The 20,230-nt window shown below is 35.2% G+C and overlaps 3 protein-coding genes across 5 annotated transcripts in view; 2 read left to right on the plus strand and 1 right to left on the minus strand.

The window, feature by feature from the left end:
* Nucleotides 1-1,975: 1,975 nt before the first annotated feature.
* On the plus strand, nt 1,976-10,387 carry tmtops3a (teleost multiple tissue opsin 3a). The gene is given in 5 exon segments (XM_058797066.1): nt 1,976-2,436; nt 2,439-2,459; nt 4,479-4,807; nt 7,441-7,674; nt 8,641-10,387. Coding segments are annotated over 5 exon segments (1,137 nt in total). The 5' UTR covers nt 1,976-2,078; the 3' UTR covers nt 8,836-10,387.
* Nucleotides 10,388-11,842: 1,455 nt separating this feature from the next.
* On the plus strand, nt 11,843-15,982 carry cd40lg (CD40 ligand). Of its 2 annotated transcripts, none has more exons than XM_058797068.1 (5): nt 11,843-12,098; nt 14,005-14,133; nt 14,283-14,304; nt 14,512-14,583; nt 14,705-15,982. In XM_058797068.1, exons 1-5 carry the CDS (start codon nt 11,922-11,924, stop codon nt 15,091-15,093), a joined length of 789 nt encoding a protein of 262 aa, XP_058653051.1. In that variant the 5' UTR covers nt 11,843-11,921; the 3' UTR covers nt 15,094-15,982. The 2 variants fall into 2 exon arrangements, with proteins under 2 accessions (XP_058653051.1, XP_058653050.1); XM_058797067.1 differs by having other exon boundaries at nt 14,002-14,133; nt 14,705-15,977.
* Nucleotides 15,983-16,142: 160 nt separating this feature from the next.
* arhgef6 (Rac/Cdc42 guanine nucleotide exchange factor (GEF) 6) overlaps nt 16,143-20,230 on the minus strand; it is a 30,656-nt gene continuing 26,568 nt past the window's right edge. For both annotated transcript variants that reach the window (XM_058797131.1, XM_058797132.1), the window contains 2 exons: nt 19,110-19,164; nt 16,143-19,017 (listed from right to left, as the gene is read on the minus strand). In XM_058797131.1, the coding sequence (XP_058653114.1) occupies nt 18,898-19,017; nt 19,110-19,164 (175 nt within the window). In that variant the 3' untranslated portion in view covers nt 16,143-18,897. The remainder of the gene's footprint in view (nt 19,018-19,109; nt 19,165-20,230) is intronic.

Raw genomic sequence — 20,230 nt, forward strand, 5'->3', positions numbered from 1 at the left:
AACTATGAGAGACAAAATGAGAAAAAAAAAATCCAGAAAATCACATTGTAGGATTTTTAAAGAATTTATTTGCAAATTATGGTGGATAATAAGTATTTGGTCAATAACAAAATTTAATCTCAATACTGTTATATACCCTTTGTTGGCAATGACAGAGGTCAAACGTTTTCTGTAAGTCTTCACAAGGTTTTCACACACTGTTGCTGGTATTTTGGCCCATTCCTCCATGCAGATCTCCTCTAGAGCAGTAATGTTTTGGGGCTGTCGCTGGGCAACACGGACTCCAAAGATTTTCGATGGGGTTGAGATCTGGAGACTGGCTGGGCCACTCCAGGACCTTGAAATGCTTGCACAATTGGTGGCTGACTAAATACTTTTTTGCCCCACTGTACATCACTATCTGCTAGATGTTGGCATTGAATGATACATTATATTTAAAGCATGCTTCACATGGTCTGACTTGATAGAGTCTAATGGACAAAAAAAAAAAAGGAAAAGATCCATAGTCATAATACCAAGAAGAAAAATCTATACAGATATTATAAATGGCCAACTATAAAAAGAGATCTTTTCTGGAATGTAATTTTAAGCATAGGCAGTATTTTTTGATTTTTTTCCCCCAGCAAATTAAACACTGATTATAGGCTATAGAACCTTTATGCATGGGTAGGGGAGCGGGAAATGTCATCATGACACAGTGTGGGTTGTAACATCATCGGTTTTAAAAAATTTCTAGGAATAAAATTATCTTGTGACAGTGATATAGTGCAAGACACACACACACACACACACAAAAACACATTTGAAAGAAAAAAAAATTCTGGCTTACAGTTTGATTTGCAATCATGTAAATGGTAAACAGCAGAACTGGCATGATGATCTGAATCATGGACTCTGAGTGATTCTGAGCTCAAGTTTAAAACCCCACAATTTATCCGTCTCAATTTTGGTTTAAATGTGTAAGTCATTCACTGTAAATGTCAATAGGCTATGCTACTTGACAAAATCTTGCAAAATTGCCTCTTAAGATTTAGTTAAGACCTTACTAGGCTATATACATTTTTGGTTAATTTTCTTAAGGGATTTGTATCTGTGTTTTCTCTTTCTTTCTTTCTTTCTTTCTTTCTTTCTTTCGTTCTTTCTTTCTTTCTTTCTTTCTTTCTTTTGTAGAACTGTACTGCCTTAATGGTTTGATGTTTTGTACTGTTCAATAAAAACACGCTTCGAAGTCCCGATCTGAACCAAATTAAGAGTTTAGATGCAAAAGCTCTAAGTGCCGTTTGAAATTTTCTTCTAAGATGAGCATTTTTCTTAAGCTCCTTTGTTTATGTACAGTTATTTCAATTTAATGGCCATGAAAAGAACCCATTCATTGCCATTAAAGTGATATTACTGTACCTACTCAGTGCCTGAAAAAAATGCTAATTTTAGAAGAAAATTTCAAATGGCATTTAGAGGTTTATAAAAAAATAATATAAATAAATGTAACTGTAATATCTGTAATACTGAGAAACATGTAATTAAATTACAGTTATGAAAATTACAAAGGGGGTGAGATCTGTGTGTGTGTGTGTGAAAATATTCAGATGTAATCCCTTTCTAATCGTTAACATTTTCATAAGTAACTAATAAATATGACATAAAATATAAGTAGCCTACTTTGTCTACGAACCGCATACTGAAGCGTGTGAGCAGCGCAAAGTTGCTATGGTTACTTCCTCAGGCAAACTTGATTTCATTAGAATAGAGTCCATAGGAGAGTGTTGAAAGCTATGCATATCTGGAAAATACATGCTCTGAGTTCAGTTATAGCATTTATCAATACGAAAACGATATATAAATGTATAAAAGATAATATAGCCTAAAAATAATATGCAACCCCCCCCCCCATAATTCGCACCCCGGTCACCCAGCGTTCAAAGACGCGCCTCTCAGACGCACGGAGGTCAGCGGAGGCAGAGGCTGGGTGTTTAATGGTGGGCTGCGCGTCAGTGAGGGGGGAGATGAGAACTGTGAATCCATCCGTAAGGAAAGTCATACTATTAGTCAACACTATATAGCCGTGCAGTCAGGCTGCTATGGTCGTCTACATCTGGAGTTTGAACATTAGCTACAAAGACACTTCTGCGCTCAATCAAAGTGCAAATGTCAGTTCAGGAGACCCCCTAGAGCCCCACGATACCCCACCTGGCCTGAGCCGGACCGGCCACACGGTGACAGCCGTCTGCCTCGGAATCATTCTGGTGTTTGGATTCCTCAACAACCTGTTTGTCCTGCTCATCTTTGCGAGGTTTCGCTCACTGTGGACACCCATAAACCTCATTCTGCTGAACATCAGCGTGAGTGACATACTGGTTTGTTTGTTTGGGACTCCCTTCAGTTTCGCTTCCAGTCTCTATGGGAAATGGTTGTTGGGATACCACGGCTGCAAATGGTACGGTTCGCCAATTCGCTTTTTGGTAAGTTTTGCTGAAGTTCATCCAACAGGAAAGTTGTCCTTGTAACAGGTTTCAGAGGTTATTTCAGAGGATATCTTACAGCTGAACTATCTTTGTAGCGATAAATTATAAATAAATCAATTTTCAAGATGTTGCAGTTAAAGTAGTTAAACAACAATAATCAAAATACATATAGCATATGCAAAAAGAAGAATGCATGTGCATATGCAAAATTTCTCATGCTGTAAGGTCAATCTGTAGCCTAAATTAAATCAACTGAATCTTTGTAGCATGACCACAATCACAAATAAATAATAGTTCTGTAGTACCAGTGTTAAAAAATCATATTATTACATTTTTGTGTAAATATCGTCCATTTCTCCTTGTTAAGCAAAAAACATGTCACTGTCTAAATAATGCATTAAAAATATAATATATAATGTCTGTATATTTGACACAAATTTGTGATTTATTTTAACTTTTTGATTTATTTAGGTGTGAACATTGAAAACATTTTCTGAGTTTGGAATTTTTTCATCTGAATTAACATTTAAATCTGAAAGAATGCTTGAGCTGATTAAAATTCCAGTATTCTCACTGTTTGATTAAGTACACTATAAAAACATATCTTACTAACCTTTGTGCCTACATATTTTTGACTACAGCACTACTGCGTCAGTTAGGTTGTGCTGTAAAAGTTTAGTATTTGTAAAATATTTATTTATTTATTTTAAAAGGAAACATGGTTCTTGATCATGTCAAGTTCACAGATCATATGTTTCTTTTTTTTCGGTCTGTTGAAAATTTTCCACAAATGCTCAAGACAGGCAGAAGCTAGAATCACTCTGATTTTATCTTCTTTGGGGGTTGTCTCAGAAGTCACAGTCTTCCCCCAGTGATCTGACATTTGAATGGAGCCTGTTTAAGGCGTTAATTACTCTAGTGGGAGTGTTGTGACACCCCGTTTCTTTTCCTGTGATGTGTAGAGGAACTGCAGGGACAAGTGCAGAACGCTTTTGTGCAGAACATGTGGACCTGCAGTGCAAACCCACTGAAGGAAAATGAAGCTCACAGTTTTTCTCTGTGGTTAACCAGACATTTTTAACAATTGCACAGAAATAAATATGTTGTCAACAGCTTGTTCTAGCTCCATCGTCTTGTATCAAATCACTATCTGCATCGTTTAGAGGTTGTTAAATAATGATATGTCTTCATAACTTTGACATTACCTTCTCTGGAAAACACAATCTGTACCTTAATGAGCTCCTTGAGCCTGAGGCAGCATAACATAAACTTTATTACATTATTCTACATTTCAGTTTAGCTGTAGTCTGTTTCAGCAGTATTTTTGATTGTTACAGTGTACTCTTTATATATTTTAGTTTTAGGAATCATTTGAGGAAAGAAGCAGTGTCTGCATTTATACAATCAAGGGTAAAAATATATCCGCTCACTGTATTAGATGTGTGTTGATTCTTCTGCATTTGACAAAATTTTCAATATACCAAAGTAAGAGGAAACAATTTAATGATCTCTAAATTTACTCAGACTCAAACAAATTAATTTAATATGTTATTTCACTTAGTTCATAAAAATGTTTTTAATCAATAAATTGTTTTGTCCAGTTTTAATAAACAGCAATTGCAGTCTCATTAACACACTACCTCAATTCTGCAGATAATTTTGGCAATTTTTATATAACAGATGTGGGTTGTGCGACTGATCCAGGAACAGAACAGGATGCATGATCATTGAGATCGTAACTGTTCTTTGCACTTAACCTCAGACTTCTCTCTAGGGACTTTCCCGGATGTTCACAGTAAATTGCTTTGTCAAACTTGGGTTTATTGTCTTTTTTCCCCTGTGCGACAGAAAGTTGTCAAAATTGCTGTCATTGCTTTACAGCACTTGGTACAGACCAGCAATAGATACAGTACAAATATTAACGTATATTACAACAAAAAGACATTTATAATACTCACAAGTTGGTTGTATTGTGACCGCCATTTTTCCATATCTGTTTTCTTTATCCCAAAATAGGAATTGTGTCTCTGATGTCTCTGTCCATACTATCATATGAGCGTTATGCTGCCCTGCTGCGCCCCACCAAGGCAGACGTGTCTGACTTCCGCAGGGCCTGGCTCTGTGTGGCTGGATCCTGGCTCTATTCACTGGTGTGGACTCTCCCACCATTCCTGGGCTGGAGTAGCTATGGACCTGAAGGGCCCGGGACAACATGCTCAGTGCAGTGGCAGCAGCGCTCAACCAACAGCATGTCTTATGTGATGTGCCTGTTCATCTTCTGTCTGCTTCTACCCCTAATTCTCATGATCTTCTGCTATGGCAAAATCCTGTGCATTATTAAAGGGGTGAGTGAGAGAGGATTTATTTATTATTATATGTTATAAGTATATTTTATTATTTATTAAATTAACTATATATTTTTACACCCATCATTCGAATACTGGAAGAGAAACATAAAACATCCACAGAACCTTTCCATTGTACAAAAAGGTTCTTTATAGTAGAAAAAGTTTCTTTAGATCATTCTTTTAACTGTTTACTTGAAGCTTCTTTCACTGTAAAAAGTGATAAGTTGACTTAACTTTAAAAAATTGAGGAAACCCGTTGCCTTAAAATTTTTAAGTAAATAATAAGAATAAAAAAAATAAGTTAAGTGAACTTGACAATTCACTTAACTTATTTTTTTAAATGATCATTTACTTAAAAGTCAATTTATCACTTTTTGCTGTGTGGGATTCTTTTATAGCATCACTGTAAAAACACCCTTTTGGAACCTTTATGATTATAGAATAAAATAATTGTGATTATTGATTTCATGATATTTGGCCAGTTTCAAGAAAGCATAACAAAGTAGTAATAATACAAAATTCTTATTTATAAGTCAAAGTTTAAAAAGTCAAAACTTATTTTATATTACAATTGTTTCTTTTTTCCCTTAGCACGATTATCATATTGTCATATTGCTCCATCGTCGAATTGTGAATGATACAGCTTTCACTATTTTTACCATATTTTTCTAGGGAAGAAATAGTAAGAGAAATCAGATGCACTCCAAGTATGTACTACTTTGCCACTGTTAAAAAGTATGTTCTATATAGTATGAATGTGTGTAGTATTAATGTAATCCAGATGCTTCACTGCCATTCACAGATCCTCTTCTGTGAGAGTGAAGTGTCCATTGGATGTGCACTAAAGAATGTTTCATGAATACTTTGAATTCGAACATACAATTTGTTTCACATACTGTTGTTTGCTAGGGACATATGCATACTCGGATGCAGGCTAATAATTAGGCAATTAGGCAAGTTACTTGTTTCATTCATGAATCAATGTTTTTGAACAGACTGGTTAAATGAACAATTCAGTGACTCCATTAAGTCACTTGTTGCCACTTATTGGTGTATTGAAAAACCTAGAGAAAGAGTCAGTGTAAAACTTCCATCACTAATACAGAGACTGAAAGTGCAAACATCGACAAGCAGAGTGATACCGGTGCTGTTGTATAACACCAGTGGCATACAGTCTCCTCTCACCATGTTAATGTCCCTTCTTTGGAAATAAAGCCCTTGTACCCAGAAATCTGCAATGATGTCTCATAGCCAGTGCCCAATTAACATTTGAACCCCGGCGAGCTACAGATAACAGATCCTGCGCTCTTGGATTCTTTATTTATCCATTTGATATTGATTTGTCCAGCTAAGGGAACAAGATCAAAGCACTTTGGGGCATCAGGTTAGACAGTGCTCAGGGTGAAGAAGGCTTTAGGTTTTTGTGACTCATCCATGCCTGAGGCAGATTTCATAAACACATCACTGTGTGAAGGAATATGTAATGAGCGTTTCCAGCAGGTAGTAAAGCAGAGAGCCTCTAGTCGCCAGAGCGATTCTATGAATGAATCACCATCTGAGTTATTTTTAGAATGCAGAGCCTGTTATTATTGGTGACAAACTGTTATGTAACAAACTTATTTCCTTCAGGATTTGCTCTGTTCAGTAGCAGGCGCCACATGTGCATCTGACAAATGGAAAGAGCTGCTTCCATTACACGTATGAGTGGGCCAGTCACTACAGCCCTTGGGCTTTTCTTAGAAACACAAACATGGAATTCTGATGGGATTCAAAAGGGGGAATTACAAGAAGAGAGCACTGGGAAAATCAGGGTGTGACATGGCTGAGAAAGTAATTGCATTCCTAAAATAGAGTCACTCCAGACATGAAATCGATTTCCATTACACTATTCAATGGAAAGCTGAATGAAAATGTATTCTGATACAATTAAGAAACACTTTTGTGTGTATTAAATCTTTTGCAGAATCAAAGACGTCCAGGCAGAAGGGTTATTAAATTATGGAAATGGAAAGAATTGTATTGTACTGAAAGGAAGTTTTGTATATGTTGCTTCAAATTAATATGTTTTGTCAGTGTCATATTGATCCTACAAATTGCTGAAGGACACTTGCAGAGGATTACACAGGTGAGAAAACACTCAGCCAAGCTGGAGCTGTCAATACAATCACAATCATCTTGTTTAGGACAAATGGAGCATGTAAAAGGTGTGAATGACGACATGAGCCGGTGCAGGGAGCTCAGCTCCACTCATCAGCTCTCATTTGCCACCATTGCTGATTGGAAGTGCACATTCTGTTGCCAACCGGCAGGAGATCTTTATACAGAGAGATTGCTTCATGATGGGAAGGGGATAAGGAAGGTTAACAGACTCCAGAGGGTAGAAGTCACGACTCTTAATGTTTTGACGCAAGAAGGAGCCATCTGCCAGTCTTCCTTTGACAGCTTACACACAGCAAGCTAATTCATGACCTGTAGGACAGTCCATATTCTCTGCAGCAAGATGGAGGCTTTTAGTTTGATTTAGGTGGTCAGAAAGGTCTTTCTACATCAAAATGCAACTTTTTATGTACATATACAGTACATTGGAGATTAAAATACACATGCATTAAGTGTTTCTTTTTTTGGCTCAGGTAACTAAAATCAACCTGCTGACTGCACAGAGGAGGGAGAACCACATCCTTCTCATGGTTATCACCATGGTCTCCTGCTATCTGCTGTGCTGGATGCCGTACGGGGTGGTGGCTCTGCTGGCCACCTTTGGCAGGAGGGGACTGATCACTCCCATAACCAGCGTGGTGCCATCAGTCCTGGCCAAGAGCAGCACGGTGGTCAACCCGGTCATATATGTGCTTTTCAACAACCAGGTCAGTCCACAGATGGAATGAATTTTGAATTTTTAGTTGGGGTGTAGAAACACGTTAGTGTGTCCTAGTTTACTGATTTGACAATAAAAATTAAGTGCATTTATTATTAGAATATCATTATTATCAGAAGAAGTTAAACTATTTTCAGTTGTAAAAAACCCACTATATTCAGACACGTACCATAATTTCCATCCACTACTTTTGGTGCATATTTTGGAGAATAATTATAAATCACAGAATCAAATCTAACCAAATTCTGACCAAATGTTCAGATTTTTCATAACATTGCATCACATAATTAATAATCATCAGAGCTAGTATTTCGATATTTAAATAGTATATATTTTTATATTTTATTTGATTTTATGCATATTGTCAGGAAAAAAGTGTACAATTGTACATTTAAGGCCAATTGGCAAATAATTATGAATCACAAAATAAAATCAACATGACCAAATTTTCAGATTTTTAGAAACAATGCATCACATAATTATTAATCATAATTGATTTGTCAGAGCTAATATTTAGATATTCAAAAATATATTTTATATATTAGTGTATCTATACACTGTCAGAAAAATGTGCAAACATTATACCTTTTTGGCCCAGGTATACTTCTTTTTCCACATTCCACTCCATCTAGTGCAAAGTTGAGTGTGCAGACCTTTAAAAATACTTAATTGTCCATGAGTGCAAACGAATGTGTAGGTCACATGTGCACTACCTAGTGGACCCTTGTTTTTGAGTGCTCAGATTGCTCGCATATGCACTGCTGTCTATGCACAAATCTGTGCAAACATAAAAAAAAATAATGTTGTGCACTGTCCACAGGACAAAAAGTGGAACACAGTTAAGTATACAGTACACAGCTTCTCACTTAAAAGGACAACATTGTACCTTATCTACCCCTGAAAGGTCTATATTAGTCAAATTAAATGCAGACTGTTTCATTCTTTTTCCTTTCAGTTCTACAGGTGTTTCTTAGCATTTCTGAGGTGTCAAGGAGATCCATCTTTTCACAGCCAGAATCCTCAGCACAGCAGCAAAGAAGATCCTCATGCGCTCAAGCCCTGTGACAGGCCCTCATGGCATCGCGGCGTTAAGGGCCCCCAGAAAAAAGAGCAGCACACCCTGGCCTTAGTAGTCCATTACACCCCCTGACACTCTCAAAGACTGCCCAGGCTCTTAACAGATCAGCATTTATAATGCAGTATAATGAAAACTGACAGTGTGATGATTGTTCCAATATCTTAAACCACACCACAAAGATTCATACGACCAGTATATCAGAATCCCTGAGCTGGACCAAAACTGAAACTCATGGTACTCTAAGACTTGAAATGAATGTGCAGTGTCAGTTTAACGAATACTCTAGAACAAAAGAATGTATTTTTAAATATATGTAGATACATACTACACAAACACTGATTATATAATGAACTTCTGAATAAAGACAACACATTGCTAACCGTGCAGTGAAGCAGTTAGTGTAAGTGTCAGTCCGTGAATGCTGTAGTGTAGTTACACTTGTTGCCAACAGTAGGAGCCACTGCCCATGTGATACTGCAGTGAGACTCGCTAATGTTTAAACACATATAACAGAACTCTGCAAAGTTTACTCCATATCCATATGCTGCTTGTGACAGATTTTTTCCAATGCATCATTTATTACCAGCCTTTGTTAGTGGCATGTTAGCTAATGAAAGTTTCCCTATAGCATAGTATTTCATATTTTTAAGATATTAAATCTCCATGTACTTAAGTGTTATCATATTTTATTAAGCATTACAAAACTGTATAAAGTGTACATTTTTGTGAGTAATTGTGAGTCATGTTATAACGCACAGACATGTAATTACATCATTATTCCAACTGAAGTATTTTCAGACTTCGATCCTGCATCATTTGCACATTTTCCAGAAAGTGTGAACATTTTAATGTGCCATTCTCATAGTCAGTTCCATAGGCCCACAGTCTCTTTTTCACCAACACGCACAGAACATGCAGTGAGTCATATATGCGTGACGAATCATTCTTCCCATCCCTGGAAAAAGAAGCAGTGAATACATGGTTTGCTATGTATGTGTTGAATTCTTTCCCTGTAATAATTTTTAAGCATTTAATGTGTTTTTTTCTTATTAGACTAATGTTCACTGTAATACTAATGCAACACTGTATAAGTCAGTTTCAAAGTATCAGACATATGGTCATAAAAATAGCTAAAATGCTGCTTGATACTGAAAACTGGTATTTCTTATCATATTATTGTACTGTTGTAATTATAAAAACTGGTTTGTTGCTAGTTTTACCATTTACTGCACTTTGTTATTCTTCTAGTCATTTATAGAACGGCTAACGCATTGGAAGTCTACCACAATAGTTTTCTTCCTCACTGAAAAATATAGTGAAAATTACATAAAGCAACAACATCATGATTATCAGTATATTACCTATCTACTGTACAATAACTAATAAAGCCTTGGTTTTTAAGGGATGTCTAAAAGTAGATCTAGAATTTGCAGGACGAATTTTAACATGCTTTGTGTAGCTTTCATTTGTGACACAATAATTGATAAGTGCCAATATTTTTGACTGTAAATGACCTCATGTTACTCATGAGCACTGCATATTGAAAACACTGAAATATATGTGTACTTCCACCCACATCCATTCACATGCACAATGTAAATTATTTCTGATGTTTCGCATAATAAAGGTCAAAGGTCTGATGACAGGTCCCAGTCGTGTCCTTTCATGCCTTGTGGGTGAAGATCATTTCTGCATAAAACGCATAAAGCATGCGGTCGAAATAATACAGATGACTTCGGAAAATGTGAGCCCTGGCAGAGGGACTGAAAACAAAATCAGTGGGGGTGGAACTGAGGTTAGATGCTTCAGTTATGTTTTTGTTTTACAAAAAATTGATCGATACTTGATAATCAGCAGTTTCTACAGTCAACAGTCAACATTTAAATGAAAAATGTGTGCAGTTTATAACCAACAATACAGTGGTATTGAAGGTCCAATAATTAGAAAATAAAAATTTTAACAAACTCTTTCACATATAAACATATATATATATATATATATATATATATATATATATATATATATAGATGCTTACTTGTTTACAGATACAGCAATTCTTTAAACAGATGTCAAGTTAGATCAAGTGGAGTTATGAGAATATGTATTTGAGACCACCAATTGGTGGTTAGAATGAGGTCAGAAGTTGGAAGCTGAATATAGGCCAAAAGCCTAAATGAAGAACATGTCTTTCATAGATTTCCGAGGATCTTTTATAGATGTGGTAAACTAGTAACGTAACGACCTTGATTATCAAACAAAATTGTAATGGCTCATAAAAAAACAGGTTTCATAATGTGTTTCTCCTGTGTTTATACTCACAACTGAAGTATCTCCATTTTCTGTTGTTTACCACACATGTGCTTCACTGTGGCCAGATTCTTTTAAGAAATATAGACACATACAACATGTGACCTTATTTCCTGTGGTTTACTGACAAACAGAAGCTCTGCTATAAATGCAACTCACAATGCCATCAATAATTAATGCACAAAAATAAAGAGGCCCTGAAAGTATTTAGACACTTAAGTCACTCTTAAAAATGTATGCATATCATTGCATTTGACTAAATAAAGACAAAAAAGTATATGGACATTTTGTGGTTGGCAAATATTAGTGGATCATGCTCATAGTCAATGTGATGAACTATGATTCCTCAAATAGGAACATCTTCTTACACTCACTAAAAATCACTTTGGGATCAGTTGATTAAAAGTAATAGCAAAATGACTCTGAAAGAAAAGATCTAAAATTATTTGTAAGATGCCATTTGGTTTGCTATTTTTATCTAATGCAATGTTATTCATACAAGTTTTGATATTAGTTTATTATTATTTTTTTAAATCTTTACAAATACTTGTTCAGAAAATCAGAAAACAGAACATTGAAATTGCAGATTTTGAATCTAAAAAAAGACAATGGCCTTTGTGCAAAAATGTGTGACCTCATGGAATCAGGCCTTTCTAGTACCTGGTATTAGGACGTATGCTTATTTAGATCAAATTGCGCACAAACACATACGCCCATCTTAAAAAAGGTGACATCTTTCAGGAAGTTCAGCATTCAAATGAGCTTGCTTGCCTTGAGAGCAGCTCTTCAGAACTGCATGGGTGCCACTGGAGTACACGTCTCTTCTCTAATCGACTCGTGCGCTGTTCATCATGATAAACACCTTTCACACTAGCTACAATCCTCCGCCGGTGCCTCCACGGGCAGGATACAGCAAACCCCGGCCAGTGGGCAACACATCTTTAGTCAAGTTTTTGTCAGTGATGCTACTGCTGTTAATGATACTGACCTTCGGAGGCTTCCTCTACCTGTTCCAGAAACTCAACATGGTATGAACGACTCTTCTCTCAGTGGCTCTTGGCGCTCAAGTTTGTATCTACTGCAGGTTTCATGGGTGTACAATTGAAATGAAATTATGTGTAATATAAGGTTAAGTTGGCACAATTTTAAATATCTTTTTTTTTTTTTTTAAATAGAAAAATAGTCATTTATTATTTTAATATAAGCTAACGGACTTTTAGATGGCAGATTATTTTATGTCTACGTATATTATAGTCATTTTGATTATGATGATTTTTTCAATATGCATTATTGACATTATTCACATTTTTGTAGCTAGGTAATCATTGATAATAGTTTTGTGGTAGAAGCGATGTAAAAGGTGCCTTCATGAGGGTAACAAATTTAACATCAAATGTACACTAAAATCGAGAACAATATTTTATGCAATGATTATTTTGTCTCAGAATATACAGAAACTTAAAAAACTGAGAGGCCTAATCTCATGGGTGTATTTCCTGGGTTGTGTGGCTTTATGAGCAAGGCATGCAGCATGCTGTGCATCAAAGAAACAAAGCCAACAAAAACTAGCCTTTCTGTCTCAAGAGGAAGTTAAAACCGAACTACCCAACAAATTATGCAATCTCACTCTTTGATTTATAATTCAAAGGAGTGACTCAATAACAATTTTAGGCATGATTATCCCTGTAGTAAGCATTATTGATCATTAAAGCATCATTAGATTCAAACTGAATAAAAAAATTAAATAAAAAAAAAAACTCCAAATGAGAAGAACTTAGTTTTAAATGTCAGCAAAAAATGTTTAAATCTATATATACACAGCCCTTCTTTTGGCAAACATTATGTACAGCTTATGTATTTCATTATGTAGTATGCATTTCCGTGAATCAAACAAACAGACTGATATAAGAATCAATTAAGTGTTCAGTAGGGCTTTCAAATGTTTCAGTAATGATAAAGTTAAAGTGCATGTTAGAGTGCTTGTTTCACCAAACAAATGCATGAACGTAAGTCACATTCACAAGAAGGGTAAATATAGTAATGGTACATTCCATTGCGATCAGTTTCAGGTGAAATGTTGATAAAGCTAATCATAACTGTCATCACACGGTTATTATTAAGCTTATTAAAGATGTACAAATGACAATGTTTTATCATATATAAATTATATATTTTGGACCCACTTTATGTTAAGTGTCTTAATACATTGTTACAATGCACCTCTGTAAATAAGTGTTTTTTACATTGTACTTATATTTGAAAATACCATTCTGTAATTAATTACTGTTACATCTATAATTATTAAGTACATAGTGTTTAAAGACACCTAATATAAAGTGGGACACATATTTTATATATATATATATATATATATATATATATATATGAAGAGTTCATTTGCCAAAACATATAACTCTTTTACAATTCTCAAAAATCATGTTTTTTCATTGTGCATTCCAATTAATCTCAATGAAACTGCAGTTAAAAATAACAACAAAAAACAGCTAACACAATAAAACTGTTTTTAAAGTAAATGATAATTAAAAAAAAAAAGTTAATTGAATTGTCAAGTTCACTTAACTTTTTTTTTTTAATTATTATGTACTTAATCATTTTAAGGCAATGGGTTTCCTCAATTTTTTAAAGTTGTCAACTTTCACTTTTTACAGTGATATTTAGTACAAATAATCAATAACATCTAGGTAATTGTACTTCTAGCGCTACGTTAAATAAACTTTGACAGACTGCATTGTGCACATTTATTAAAAAAAAAAAATCATTGTCATATTACACAAGAAAAGTCATAATTCACATTCTGGGTTCTCTGTGATCAGGTTTTTGTTGTTGTTAGAGATCTCTCTAGATATTTACTCAAAATTCTTTAAGCATTAAGTGAAACATATTAATAAGTGTCTTTTCCTTCATCTTCAGCAGCTCCAGGGCAGTTATCGTGATGAAATCAGTCTACAGAGACTACAGGAATGTGCAGACAGCAGCATGGGAGAAGACTCATTGACAGAATGTGGCAAACTGATGGAAAAATATAAAGCTGCCATGGCAAAGGTATATGTTTATGTCATATGTTTAAAGTCACGCTTAAAATATTTTGATGCTCCTAGATGTGAATTGTACAACATTAACATTATATGAAAACATTGTGTACAACTCTATGACTTTATGTATCGTTAATATTCTTTCACTTCCTCCCAAAGGTTTCACAAGCAAATGAAAAATGTAAGTATTGCCAACCTGGCAACCTTATTAACTAAACTATCTAAAACATATGGCATAATGTATTGTTAAATAGCACGACTGTGCTAGGGTGTTTGTGCCTGCATAAAAATAAATACCTAATTTATTACTTTTGATATATTTTTGTAACCTTACTGTAACCCTTTATTTTTATTGTATCCTTACTACTGTTGTGTATTTCTCCTGCAGTGTCTAAGTTAACTGGAGGGCCACACTTTCTCGGACCAGCTGCACACATGACTGCTCTGACCGAGCATAAAGGTGAATGTAATAGAATGTCTTAGAATAGCATTAAATTCTAGAATAGTATAGAATAGTAATTAAACTTAAGCCCAGCCATTGTGTGGTGATAATGGGTTTCTCCTTGTTTTAAAACCACCAGATAAGACTTCTGCCTTCTTGAAGACAAGCAGTCTTCTTTGGGACGAGGAGCACTCACTGGTACAGGACGTACGGCTCAGCAACGAACGGGACAAGTTGACCATTCAAGATCCCGGAATCTATTTCATTTATTCCCAGGTCACCTTCTCCAAAAATTCTCCTTTATCTTCATTAAAGCAATCCATAAGGAGCACAGTACCCAAGACACGTCAAGGCAAGGAGCTACTCAAGTCTTTTTGCAGTTTGAAACCAAACACATCAAATTTGTGTACAGCTTCTCTGGTGGGGGTGTTCCGTCTAGAGAAAGACCAACAGCTCTATGTTACAGTAACAAACACATCCTTGGTGAACCGGGACTCCTGCAACTTTGGATTATTCAAATTGCGGTAAAGAACACTCTAGAACTGAAGCGGTCAAGGGGGAGATGGATGACACGAGACGGATTGACTGGATCAAGGCACTATAATTAAACCGTCGTGTTATACATCTCAAGGGAAAGACATTGCACCATCTCTTCTCCTTGACACCAAACCACAATCCAAGTTCAGGACAAACAAGGAATTCATCAAAACTTCTGAATATGGGAACATCCTTTCGATTATATTATTCATTGAAAATACAACCCGATAAGAACACCATGAATGTTTTCAATGTAATATTATTTATTACCTGCATTTTTTTATTTTTATGGTTTGCTCTTCTTTTTATAATAACAATAATAATAATAATAAAAATATTTATTTTGGAATAAGCTTGACAAATATAATTGATGGACGATTCTTATTTATAGTACTTCCTAAGAACAGAATAGTGTGTATGTATATATATATATATATATATATAATTTAAGATGTTAATATTAATATATAATATACATTATGTGGGTTATATTTTAGTATAAGTAACTTTGAATAAAAGAGCCAACACATTTTTTCCCTTCACTATTATACTATTCCTCAAGTGCTCCAGTAATTGTTTATATCATTACTAATGTTTCCAAGCGGTCATGAGTTGTGTAAGTGTTTCCTAACATAGTAGATTGAGGTTGTCAGAAGCTCTAAACTTAAAGTTTGGAAACTACTGTGTAGGACGCGTCGAACAGAAAGACGCATAAGCCTACCAGTTCTGTTTTTAACTTCAATTTGATAATACGACCCTGAACTGACTACTGCTGTGCCTATTTTACAGCATTCCATCCTCCTCCATGGAAACAGTGAGTTTTAGGTGACAAACGTGTGCTCTTTTGAGCCACGCGGATGCCTCTGCTTACAGGAAGTTGTCAGCCTACTTCACTCACTCTAGCCTGTACATTAACTCCATTCACGCAACAAAAAAGAAAAGAAAATACATCTTTTTAACTACCTCTGATGTATTTCACAACAAGGTGGAATTTCCTTGTATGTGTAAGTAGGATCCAAATAAAGTCAAACGTATAGCTTATTAACATGATGTTATTTTATTAAAAGAAATCCTTATTGAAATGAGGACAAAATAAAAACACAAGCACTAGGAAAAAACAAATATATATATATATAGCATTTATATTGCATAGATCAGCTCCGCAAAAAATAAAACTTGTGTTCTGCAGACATGGGCACTTTTAAGAGGAAACTGAAGTGGACATTCTTCAACCCTCGTTTATGATCTCCTGAAAGTGCCATTCATTTTTTTCCCCGGACACATTCATGACACGACAAAGTAAATTTCCTTTCAGTGAGATCAGTAACCACCTAGAGCAAATAGCATGTATACATACTAGCATAAGCTACTGATCAATTCAGTCTCTTCCACATTACACACACACACAAACAGACCATCAGAAATATCACATTTACCACTGCAGATATCAAAGTTTTAGACCGATGTTTTAAAACTTCAGGAGTTTCCATAAGAACAACAACAACAGCAACAATACAATCAGGGTTAACACTTTAAAATAATATTTAAGGCTATGTGTAACACATGGCATGCAAGGTTAATTGCTGGAAAAACAAACACGCACACGCACACAAACATGAAACAGATTTACACACAGTACCACAGTAACAGCATTATATTTGTGCACCTCAGAGCACATCTTATTGCCTAATTTGGAAGGATATATTATACAGTATACTCCTTCCAAGAGAAAAACTGGCTCTTGCACAGCAATTGTAACAACAAACCAGTCGCATATTGCATTGCAGTCGCATATTGCTCCGGAGGTGACCGCTGGTGGGTTTAAAAACATTAAAAATAAAATAAAAACTCCCCACCCAAGTTTTGCTCATCTTTACAGCTCTTTGCATGCATTTCTTCACTGCTTAAGATCTCCGATCCACAGCGAATGAAAAGATTAGTCACGGTTATGATCGGTAATGATTAGTTGAAAGGTTTAGCACTCCAGACACAGTGTAATTTGTGTAACTGTCTGTGTAATCATTTGATGCAACTAGTTATGGTTAAAATAGCAAGAGTTCAAGAAAAAAAATATGTACCACGCACAACTATGGCAGAACACTCATGAGTAAGAAAATGCACCTTTACTGTAAAAGACTTTAGTCAGATTAGATTCCATATTAAATGCACCGTGGATGAAAACAAGTCTGTGAGGGATAGACGTACTGTCTTTACCATGGCATCCACTGCATAAAGCTCCTAGATCAAAACTTAAGTTTCTTCAGAAAGATGTTTGGTCAGCTGAACAATCTGTATGTTATTAAACTACAGTACAATCCACTAAATGCGCTGTACTTCTATCCATCACAGCTTCCATTTCATTCCTGTCAAAAATTAAATATGCCGCAACCAAGGTCTATTGCTGATGGGGAGCAGTTTGCTTAAAAAAACAATAAATTAAAAAAACAATAAAATTGGGTTCGAACCACATTTGTTTGTCACTCTAATATGAGCCTCCAAGATATGGTAAGTGAGGAACAAACATCAGTGCCTAAAGTACCGTATGTTTCTACGTACACTTGGTTTTCGAATCCTAAAAGGGCTCCTAGTACCAAATCCGCAAACATTCCCGGGTTTTTTTTTTTTGGTTTAAGATACATGTGACATAGTTTCAAGCCTCTGAAAAAGGAGGATGAAGTTTCCTACTGTATTTTTGTTATCATTAAAAAAGGTTCCTTTCACCATAATATATACATATTTATACTGTATATATGATATACATACATTATGTGATGTATTGTATTAGTATAGTATTATAAACCTAACTATTTCTGACAACTATATCCCTGATAGCTTTAAACTAGTGATGATTATCAGAAGCATGATTATGTAGTATTATAATGGCTGTTTTAGAAATACTGTGTACCCATGCTCATGTGAGTGACTGTCCGGGTAACACACATTTGGAATAAACTGAATCTAAACCTACAGTCCAATGACGCATTACAGGCATTTAATTCAAAGCCTTCAAACTAAAAGGAAAAACCAAACTCATTTCAAGATGGCAAGTAGGGCATCTCATGTCAATCAGGTGCAAACCACAAATCTCAATTTTGTTCATTTGTGACCTAAAAGCAACCGTTTTCACATTATAAAAGCAGAAATAGGTCTAAAAAGAGCAATACTTGTGGATACAGTGGAATCCTGCAATGTTCAACCACAAGTATCTTCTCTTACGCCATAAACAGAATATTTTCACTTGTGCAATAGCGGCTCGAGTCGGAATGCTGTTCATGGGCTGAATGTCTTCGGATTTCTTTAGTCCATGACCAGTAACAGTCATAAAGTGAGGCAGATATTTGTTCAAAAACAAGAGATTCCACCATCTTTTCTGTGATGATTCTTGTTGGAGTGGAGTGAACCGGAAACGAAAAATGGACAGGACTCTTGACAGTTATCTGAAGTTTTCCAAAATCACAAAATACTTGAGCAGTTCACTTGGTCTTCTAGAACAGTTGCCGTTTGTTCTCAGAATGTCACATCACAGGAGCGTGAAACTAACCGCACAGTGATATTCTTCAGTATGGCGAGATAAACACAGTCGCTAATAAGAGTTAATCTTATCGCATCTTGTCCTTAAAAAACATTTGATGAGAAATGGCTGAAAATCCCCAGCATGGTGACTTTCCAAAAGCAACGTTCAGTGTGTATTGTGATGGAAAAAACACATAAAAACACATTTGTGAGGACACATAGACTAGGGAAACACATACATGCGGCTGGCAAAGGGAAACAGGCGAGTGTCCAGAGTGTTCTTTAGTGACTTTCATCCCAGGAACAGTCATTCTTTTGCTTGGCCAACTTTTTGACTACACGCTCTAGCTCCTTACGGGACTTCTGTTCCTCTTCCAGACATTGCTTCATCCATTTATTCTCCTACATTCACAAACACACGGCATCAGAAGATTACAGCATAATGCCTGTGATAGTTCAGGCCAACAAAAGGTTACAATAACGTACGATCTTACCTTTTTTAATTCATGGACTTCATCTTTTAGAGCATAGACAGCATCAACAAGACTTCTGCAAAGCAATAAAATAAAAACATTCTTTAAAATATTCAAAAGGAAAACAGAACATTTCAAGGTGCAAATGTTAAGTATATATATATAGAGTAAGAATCAAAAGTCAAGACCAGAGTCAGGATTGAAAAATCTAGGGTTAAAAGTTTTAGGATTTAAAAAGAAACATTAAGACACAAATTGAAGAAATATTTACGATTCTGCACTATTTCTAGGTCACTAAACAAAAAAAAAGAAAAGAAAAAAAAAGTAAGAAATATTTACAATATTGCACTATTTTTAGGCAGGCTTGGGAGGGTTACTTTAGAAATGTATTCTATTACAGTTACAAATTACTTTGTAAAAAAAGTATTCAGTAATGTTATCCAAGCACCAGAATATGAAAGTAATGTAATCTGATTACATTTAGATTACTTCAAGGTCACATAAAGTCAAGTAAAAGCAATATTATCAAAAATACTTATGTATATGATGCAAAATATAAATTATTTGATGCGCCATATAAAATATTTAAGAAAAGAATGCAAATTAGCATTTTTTTCCTCAAGCAAATATAATAAGAACAAATACACTGAAGAGTGCTTGCTTCGACATCTCACTTCGCTAAATGATTTAATTTATTTAAAAAGGTCCTTATTCAACAGGCAAATAACCAAAACCCTCAACGACAATGACCAAGCAAATAAATATGTTAAACAATAGTATTAAAATGACAAATTATTTCCATGATTTTGGCACAAAATTATTTTATTATGTACGGAAAGCACATTCTCCGTTTCCCCGCTCTCTCTCTCTCAAATGCACACACAGAAACATTCATGCGCACAGAAACAAGTTGTCAGCACTACTCTGACGATTTCATCAGTAATCTCTGTTTCTAAGTAACTAAACAAACAAATTGTTTTTAAAAAATGCAATAAATATTTACAATTCTGCACTATTTCTAGGTCACTAATCCAAAAAAGGAAGACATACTTACAATTTTGCACCATTTCTATGTTACTAATAAAACACACTACAATATGTGACCCTGGACCACAAAAGCAGTCTTAAGTCGCTGGGGTATA

This window comes from Onychostoma macrolepis, chromosome 14 (assembly GCF_012432095.1).
Source record: "Onychostoma macrolepis isolate SWU-2019 chromosome 14, ASM1243209v1, whole genome shotgun sequence".
Taxonomy (NCBI): Eukaryota; Metazoa; Chordata; class Actinopteri; order Cypriniformes; family Cyprinidae; genus Onychostoma; species Onychostoma macrolepis.